The 8,533-nt window shown below is 34.5% G+C and overlaps 8 protein-coding genes across 8 annotated transcripts; 3 read left to right on the top strand and 5 right to left on the bottom strand.

Moving 5' to 3' along the window:
- Positions 1 to 2: 2 nt before the first annotated feature.
- EIN_182690 (hypothetical protein) lies at positions 3 to 501 on the top strand (the record flags this gene model as incomplete). The annotated part of the gene is made up of 2 exons (XM_004260755.1): positions 3 to 96; positions 155 to 501. Coding segments are annotated over 2 exons (441 nt in total), but the record flags the coding sequence as incomplete, so codon positions are not given.
- A 285-nt stretch (positions 502 to 786) lies between these two features.
- On the bottom strand, positions 787 to 1,439 carry EIN_182680 (hypothetical protein; the record flags this gene model as incomplete). Its single annotated transcript, XM_004260754.1, has 3 exons — positions 787 to 972; positions 1,031 to 1,369; positions 1,419 to 1,439. The coding sequence occupies 3 exons, from the start codon at positions 1,437 to 1,439 to the stop codon at positions 787 to 789; spliced, it is 546 nt and encodes a 181-aa protein (XP_004260802.1).
- Positions 1,440 to 1,583: 144 nt separating this feature from the next.
- On the bottom strand, positions 1,584 to 2,782 carry EIN_182670 (hypothetical protein; the record flags this gene model as incomplete). Its single annotated transcript, XM_004260753.1, has 2 exons — positions 1,584 to 2,159; positions 2,345 to 2,782. 2 exons carry the CDS (start codon positions 2,780 to 2,782, stop codon positions 1,584 to 1,586), a joined length of 1,014 nt encoding a protein of 337 aa, XP_004260801.1.
- Positions 2,783 to 3,368: 586 nt separating this feature from the next.
- On the top strand, positions 3,369 to 4,232 carry EIN_182660 (monoglyceride lipase, putative; the record flags this gene model as incomplete). Its single annotated transcript, XM_004260752.1, has 1 exon — positions 3,369 to 4,232. One exon carries the CDS (start codon positions 3,369 to 3,371, stop codon positions 4,230 to 4,232), a length of 864 nt encoding a protein of 287 aa, XP_004260800.1.
- A 64-nt stretch (positions 4,233 to 4,296) lies between these two features.
- Positions 4,297 to 5,310, bottom strand: EIN_182650 (adenosine deaminase, putative; the record flags this gene model as incomplete). The annotated part of the gene is made up of 1 exon (XM_004260751.1): positions 4,297 to 5,310. One exon carries the CDS (start codon positions 5,308 to 5,310, stop codon positions 4,297 to 4,299), a length of 1,014 nt encoding a protein of 337 aa, XP_004260799.1.
- Positions 5,311 to 5,623: 313 nt separating this feature from the next.
- On the bottom strand, positions 5,624 to 6,682 carry EIN_182640 (NAD-dependent deacetylase, putative; the record flags this gene model as incomplete). The annotated part of the gene is made up of 2 exons (XM_004260750.1): positions 5,624 to 6,445; positions 6,506 to 6,682. 2 exons carry the CDS (start codon positions 6,680 to 6,682, stop codon positions 5,624 to 5,626), a joined length of 999 nt encoding a protein of 332 aa, XP_004260798.1.
- A 413-nt stretch (positions 6,683 to 7,095) lies between these two features.
- Positions 7,096 to 8,130, bottom strand: EIN_182630 (Tumor suppressor candidate, putative; the record flags this gene model as incomplete). Its single annotated transcript, XM_004260749.1, has 1 exon — positions 7,096 to 8,130. The coding sequence occupies one exon, from the start codon at positions 8,128 to 8,130 to the stop codon at positions 7,096 to 7,098; it is 1,035 nt and encodes a 344-aa protein (XP_004260797.1).
- Positions 8,131 to 8,354: 224 nt separating this feature from the next.
- EIN_182620 (hypothetical protein) lies at positions 8,355 to 8,533 on the top strand (the record flags this gene model as incomplete). The annotated part of the gene is made up of 1 exon (XM_004260748.1): positions 8,355 to 8,533. A coding segment is annotated over one exon (179 nt), but the record flags the coding sequence as incomplete, so codon positions are not given.

Raw genomic sequence — 8,533 nt, 5'->3', positions numbered from 1 at the left:
GAGAGTTTGTGTTGAATCGAACAGTCAGTGAAGTTGATGGTATGCTGCACATAGAAAATACAGCGGCGTTTAATATAGCTCGTTGTAACGCTCAAAGTTTGTTGTTCGACTCTTATGATGACAAAATAAGAAGAAATTGAGAACTGATTTATAGCAAACATGTTGATGATCCACTATAAAACAGGAAGACCAACTACAATGCTTATCAACAATATCAGTTTCGCAGACGTAAATGATTTGAATTTCACAAAGTGTCCTACATCGGCCTATGCATGTACAAAAGATGATGAGTGTGACCCATCAAATTCGACTATTGATTCAGAAGATGGGAAGGTGAGAGAATTTATCCCGGGATGTGTTCCTATTTGTGGGGTGTGCAAAAGTGGATTTGTATGTAACAAAGCTGCAAGGTGTGTGGCGATAGTGTACCACAACACCAGGAGTTTTTCTGTTGGTCCTTTTGTTTTGATTCTTTCATTATGTATTCTGCTTGTGATGTAACTAAATAGTAATTGGAGTAACTTCTTATTAAGTTTATTTTACTATTCATTAATAATAATAAAACTATTATTATACTTTAAATTTGTTTATTTCGTTTGCACATAACATGTCGTTAAGATTGTACTTTTTGTTTACAAAGAAGGTTGTCTGTTTCAATGTGTTGTAGAGGTGTTTGTGATAAGCTTAAATTCCTTTTCTGATATCTTTTGTAGAGTGCAAATAAGAATCCAATGAATATTGGGAGAATCATGTTAAAACAATTCGCAAATGCTAAAAGGAGAAATGTCAGGTATATCGAATCGCTCCCATTTGCGCAATCAAAACAATTGACAATAATATCAAAACACACTTCACTTCCTCCGGCGTTTGTGCAGTGTGGTACGGTCCTCCCTTCGTATTGAAGGCATTTACAATTTGAGCGGTCAAAACAACAGAAATTCTTTGTGTGAAATTTCCTTCAATGTTTAAAAACTATAGATATATAGTACATTTATTATAATTAAACCAAACTTGTAGTTTTCGAACAAACGGATTTTTCAATAGCAGACTTTTCTTGTTCACTGATTGTTTTTAACTTCCCACTCTGAATTTGCCCTACAGGGAATGTTATGACGATGAATAAACAAAAGACGACTGCGTTGAAAGCAAAGAATATATATACTGCTTCCTCGTGTATTTTCTTGCAAGCAACGTATGTGCACAGTGGAAATACAATTGATCCCATAAAGAGGAATGCGTGGAATGTCAAACTTCCAACCACAAACGAGACTCTCCAGTCGAATAGAAATTTGCTGTTTTTAGTGATCAACAAATAAGGGATTGAGGTATCAAAGCAGAACACCAACGTAGCAGAGAGTGCAACCACACTCTATCTGTTACTTCTATTTGTATCTTATTAATATTAAAAATTAACAAACTACACTCAGCACTTCAAACATTAACACCAAGAGTCTCCCCATCACAACCCTTCCCACTGTTTCTTTAGTTTTAGTTATTTTTTGTGAAGTAATTTCAATGCGAAATTACTTAATAAATCAACAATTCAGACTTAAAATCACAATAATCAATTACCTGTGGTAACTTCAGTCGTCTGATATTTCAATAGGCTCGTTATTGGTGTTGTCGACCTTTTGATGCTCTGCCTGACTTTGTCCGATTTCATCCGTCGCATTAACTCCGTCAAAGTTTTTGTAACTTGTCTCGGGATCATTCTCTTGTGGACGTACTTCCTCATCATACCAACTCTCTCCATTGTCGAGTGAAGCATCATTATGTAATTCAGAACCTTCTTCATCTTCTTGTTTATTGTTTTCCTCTTCTTCTGTCGTGTCATTTCGCTCTTCACTTTCAGTGTTCTCTTCTTTTCTTTCTTCTTCATTATTTTGTTGTTCTTCACCCTCTTTGTAGTGTTCTTCCTCTTCCATATTATTATCGCCATTGTCATTATTATAATTATTATTATTATTATTGTCTTGATCTTCGTTAACATCGTTTTGTGGAAGATTGACGTTTGGTGATTGACTTTGTGGGGGGTCTTCTACTTTTGTTAACTCAACAATTTTATTTGTCAACACTTCAACTTGGTCCCCACACATTTGGTTGACTTGGAATTGAATCTCTTCCTCGTCCCCCTCGGACAATTCTGCATTTTCTACGACCTTTCCATTATTATAAATTATAATTAATATTATTATATTAAAAGAATAGATTAGAAATAAGTGAGACAACAAATAAATAGCTCGTTAATTGAAAACCGAATCTATATTAATAGTAAATATATTATAAATGAGTAAAAAATTATTGTTTTTGATAAAATGCTCGTTAAATAAAAGGTGCCACAAACTTGAGGAATTTCTCTTGCTGCTAATTCCAATGATTTTGCCAATGCGATTCTATCCTCCTTGTTTTCACAAATTTGTTTGTTAAAGTTGTTAATAGTTTCACAGTAATTTTCTGCTTTTTGTTGGATTTGTTCCTCCAGTGTTTTGTTCTGTCGTTCGAAGTATTCTGCTTCTCTGTCTTGGTTCTCAGCTATTTCTAGTTGTTTACTCCAATCTGCCAAATCCTTTTTAACAACACTTTCAGTTTGTTCGATCGTCGCTAAAAATTCAGAAGTCAGACGTAACACCTCGAGCGCGCGGTTTGTCTCGGCAAGATTTTCTGAGGCCGTTAACAATCGCTTTTTGGAACGTTGTGTTTCTGTCTCGAGAAGTTGTTTGTGTTGTATCGCTTCAATAAGTTCAATGTGATGAATTGCAGTGGTATATTCCGTCTCACACATACCTTTGTTTCTTTTGTTCATTCATTTTTTTTATAAAAGTTGTTTAATTTCTTTTATAGTTTAAATTAACTATATCAATTCGAATTGTTTTTATCATTTAAAATTATATTTCTAGTAAAATAAATTGGAAAAAATTGAATTTTTAAATTTTTTGTATTGAAAAGATAAAATAAATTTACTATTAAGAATAATAAATTTTTCCATTTTAATGACATTTTTTTTTCTTTTACAACTATAATTATTAAATATAATTCTTAATAAAATGTTATTTTGATAAATCAAGAATAATTTCGCCAAGTGATTGCTTTTTGTTTATAAAAATTATCACATGATATAATGAGACATATTATCATATTATAAGAACTTTCATATACAAAAAACTAATTCCAAATTTACAGAAATGAATATGTCAATGTTTAAATAATCCTTTATATTACTATATAAGATAATGAATATGAAATTACCATCGATTATTATTATTATTTGGTTTGTTCGAAACAAGCCAAATTACTTCTAAATAACTTCCTCCTTATTCCTAACATTCTTTTTAACAACATCTTTCCACCAACTATCAAATTTAAAACTGATGACCACACCTCAATATCAAGAATCTCTCGAACACATAAACAATTTTGAAATATTTACTCGTTCATGGGAAGTCCCTTCACCAAAAGCAATATTATTTTTCCAACATGGCTATGGCGAGCATTCAGGTCGTTATATAGAGAACATAGGTAACTATTTTAGTACAAAGAATTATACCGTTTATATGATGGATTTACCTGGTCATGGAAAGTCAAGTGGTCTCCCCAATACCGCAAAAACTTATATTGATTCCTTTGAGACATACATAACGACTGTAAATGCTTTTATTGACATGCGAAAAGCTCAGTTATTGCATACCAATATCAACGTCCCACTCTTCTTCTCGGGTCATTCAATGGGTGGGTTAATCACTTGTATGCTCTCTACACGACGTAACGACATCACTGCATTTGTCGCATTCTCCCCAGCTTTGGTCCTCAACAGTTTGTTAGTTCAACTGTTCTTTTGGGTGTTTTACATTCTCGCCTTCTTCTTCCCACAGATCATCATCAAAACAACTCCACCAGATACTTTCTTCACTAACAAACAAAAGGCAAAAGACTTCGAAAAAGACCCACTCGATTTATGCTCATGCGCTTGTGTGAAAACATCTTTAGAAATGCGAAAATTCGGTGCACTTGAAAAGGAAAAGGATGTCACTGTTCCAATGTATTTACTCCAAGGCGCCCAAGACGCTTTGGTCAAAGTCGATGGCGCAAGAGATAAGTCTAAACACTTCAAAAACAAGTTCTCAAAATACAGCGAATATCCAGCAGGTAACCACACACTCTTAGAAGAAGATTATTATCTGGAAATAGTCGAAGACGTCGAGAAGTGGCTCGACTCTCTCATCAACCAAAATTAATTCAAAATAACTATAATTATAGTTCATTTTACTATTTATCAATAGTTAACTAGACAATCCAAATTTAACCAAAGTCAGGCAGACTCTCGACATACCTTGTCAACGAGAGTTTGACATCGTCGTCCAAATATGACTCCTTAATCCCATTAAGACACAACCCTCTCACAAACTTTTTACTGTCAACATCGTTTTTACAATACGCTTTTACTGCATGTGTGACTTCTTTATCAAGAGACGTTCTAAATATTCCTCTATCATCACAACAGATCAGTTTAGTCCCAGTAAATTCTCCAGACATTCTTGGGTGTTTGCTATATTCAGTTATACTTTTTGAGACAATGTTAGAAGTTAAACACACTTCACAAGCCATCCCAAATTGATTCATCAGATCAACGTTCTCTTTGGAAAGAAACACACCATGCCCAACACGACTTGGCCCACACGACAAGAGATGTTTTGCTTCATCGTCGTCAACTTTTTCACCAATGTGCATTGTGACACCTAAACCGCGTTTTTTAGCATCATTCATTAATTCGCAAATTTCTTGCCAATTACCTTTGAAAGGGTTTCCACTGAGTTCGATGCCTTTTACAAACGGTGTGGTCTTTTTAAACTCTTCAGCTAATAAAATTGTTTCGTGTGCCGATGAAAGACGCGAACGATTGATTGAAAGAAGAAGGTATGGGTAAAATGGCGTTTGTTTAGTTCTGTTGTTTAGATATTTTTTTATCGCAAAGACAACCGAATTCACGTAATCTCTTTGCGACAAATTTTCAAGCGCACGTGGTGTTGTGCGTATTTCGACAATAATCGCATTATCGTTATCGTAGTCCTCTAAAACTTCCGTGGTCAGCTGTTTAATACGATCAAGTGTTGTTGTAGCTTCGTAAATCAAATCAAATACAACAAAACAATTCGAAAGTGACTCCTCGCTTGTTGACGTTGGTGACAAAATTTTGTCAATTGTTGTTGTAATATTTGGATTTTTGTGCCATTTTTTCAAAGTTTCCTCTCTGATACAACCATTCAAATGTGTGTGGAGCTCAACTTTAGGAAATTGGTTGATGAATGAATCCATTTGAATTAATTGTTCTGAATCCAGGGTTTTAAGCAGGGTTTTCATTACATTAAAAATAAACATTCTTTGATTTTTTTTTTGAAAATGAATTGTTTGTGTAGAAACAATACATTTGCAAAGCACATCATTTTGTTGTTATTTGATGGTCGAATTGATATCGATATAATGATGAATCTCTTTGTATAATATATCAAATTGTGTTATTACAATTCGAATAAATAAAAATTTTAACAAAATCTATTGCGACAAAAAAACATCGCAATGGTTTCAGAAAATATCAACAAGACCAAAAATAAAATTATTCAAAAATAAATTACTTGTTTTCTTCTTTCTTGTCTTTTTCCTCTTTTAGTTTTTCTTTCTTTTCTTCAACTCTCTCCACTTTATCATCAAACTCTTTTTCTGTTTCTTTCACATCACTCTTTTCTTCTGTTTTCTCGTGAATGTGTGTTTCAATATTTTCATCGTCAGTAACTTCACCAAAAGCCAATCGAAACAATTCTGGCATTACTTGTCCCGCATTACCTTTCAAGAAGTAATTAACATGTGGTGTATATGTTGATGGTTCTGGATTTATTTCAATAACAATTCCTCCATTTTCGATAAAGTTTTCTGCGATACTTGCTGCTGGATATACAACTCCTGTTGTTCCAATAATGACCATAACACCGTGTTCATCCAAACATTCTTGTGTCCATTTCTCTGCATTGTCGAAAGCCTCGCTTGGTAGACTTTCAGTGAATAATGTGGCATTTGGTCTTCCGTTTGATTTACAAATTGGGCATATTGGCGAACTCTCAGGTATTCCATTTTCAATATTTACATCAAGGGGGTGTCCATTAGTGATGCACCGATACTTAAATACGGTGCCATGAAGTTCGGCGCAGTCTTTATCTGGTATCCCTGCTTTTTGGTGCAAATTATCGACGTTTTGTGTGATAACCTTGACCTTTTTGTCTTGTCTCTTATACATTTGTGTGATCGCTAGGTGCGCTGCATTGGGTTGTGCACTCACAATCGGCTCCAAAAAGCCTCTATAAAAATACCAACTGATTCCTGGAATCCAATTCCACCCAAATGGTGTCCCAAACATCACCAATCCAATTTTGTTCGCCCAAACGCCGTGTTCTGGGTCCTATAGTGTCAATTGGTTTTTAAAATGTTATACAAAATGTTATATGTTGCAATCCCAAACTCTAAATGTGTTGATCCCACTTTCCGCTGAAATACCTGCTCCGGTAAAAAAGATGATATATCCAACGTCTTTAATAACATTTGCTGCCTTTTGTAGAGTTACTGGATCGACCATTTGTTGTGGGAGATCTTCTTTAGACATGTCTCGTGTTATTTCCAGATTTGCAAGGAAAAACATTTCATAGTCGCTATGGAATATCCCGTTTTTTGCGTAATTTTAACTCTCATTGTCTGTCAAAAAGCTTTACTTTAAATAACAAAGTACTAAAGACCAACAGAAAATTGTCGTACACTTGTGTTTTTAGTATCAAACAAACCAAAAAATAGGGTATATTTTTTCACATATAAAATTTGACTAAACAATCAGGAAAAAAATTGGGTTTTGAAAAAATAAAAACCCGACTTTATACAGAAAAAAACCTTAAAACAATGTGTACGACAGTTTTCTGGTGCTCTTTAATTTCTAATAATAAAAATAGAAACTTTATGTTTTTTATTTCGTTTAGTAAATTTAATTAATGAACGGATTATAATTAAAATATTATAAATAAACTATTACACTGACTTATAGAGGATACCTCTGTATCCCGATTACTCCTGTCCAGTGATCGACGTTTTTGTACTCATCACCTCCACCATCCTTTCTGTGCTTGTAGTCTCTCTGACGACTTTGTTGACGAGCAAGAATTTCAGGAGTTTATACATATCGACATCGAGTTCCTTGTATATAGTTTTGATTTGTCCCCAAGTGTGTGTTGGTTGTATTGAGATGATAGCTTGAACGATATCCACTTTAGTAGATTTGATCAATATAGTTCGTTTACAGTAGTTGATACAAGCCGACACCATGGTGTCATCTTCGATTAAATCGACAATTTGTTTAGTGCAGATGAATCGTTTCTCATCAGTGATTTTGGGTATCATAACTACGTATCCTCCATACACCAATTGCTTTAAAATTTCAGAGACTATTTCCTCATCTGCCCGTGCGACTTTACTGATGTCGTAGGCAGTCCGCTTTCCATTGATATATGGCATGATTTGTAACATCCCCAAATCATCGATAGCAGACAGTTCCATGATTTTGACGGGGACGTCCTCCATAGTGATGTCATCTATTTTCATGGTTGGTTCCAGTGTTAATCTTCCGAAGAGTTCAATTGAGTCACAGAAGTCGATATGACAAAATCCGTATGAATTCAGACTTTGTCTCATCTGTGGGATTATGCTTGCTAACCCATCGCGTTTACTCACGTTGATTAAATACTCCTCATTAGTTTCCAAAAGTCTCAATTCGTCATTGATTTGCTCAATAAGGTGTTCGTAGCGACTGATCGTCGAGTCCGAAGTATCTCTTGAGAAGACAAAGACAAGATTAAAGAGCAGTGCGTTTCGACCGTATTTGGGGTTTTTGATCATCGTCGGGTGTCCCACGTATATCTTCCCATTCGATGTGATTTTACTCAGTTGATTGCAAAACGCTTGTTTTGGGATGACAAAATCGATGATCGAATAAAACGCGTCCGATGTGATATAATCTGGAGGATCTTGATATACTATAACGGGTCCTTTGGTGTTGTCAAATAAGCAAAAAAAGATCGAAGAAACTTTCGTCGTGATATCCATAGGATTGTGAAAACACTCTTTTCAAGTTTACCATAGAAAATTAATTAGTATTATTAGCTTATTAATTCGTCAAATAATAGTATTTAATACTAGTAATGAATTACTACTAGTATTGTCGAGTATTAATGAAAGAACTATACTAAAATAATAAAGAGTTATATAAGTAATAGTAACTTGTATTTGAAAGCAACGAAGAAACCAACTGTAAAAGACTGAAAATAAAGATGGACTTAACAGGGCTCGCAACCCCGAAGCGTCGCGATGTAACGAAGACTATTATGGTCCAAATTAAGAGTGAGGGCCGGTACATAACGACCCCATACCTTGATCTTGTTAGTCCCTTTTGTGTACACACAGTATTAGGTAAATATGTGAATCTTCCCTCCACACAAGATCAATTAAT

This window comes from Entamoeba invadens (assembly GCF_000330505.1).
Source record: "Entamoeba invadens IP1 unplaced genomic scaffold scaff_1105074725183, whole genome shotgun sequence".
NCBI classification, from domain to species: Eukaryota; Evosea; order Mastigamoebida; family Endamoebidae; genus Entamoeba; species Entamoeba invadens.
Note: the sequence above shows the minus strand (reverse complement) of the source record. Positions and strands in the feature narration are given on the sequence as shown.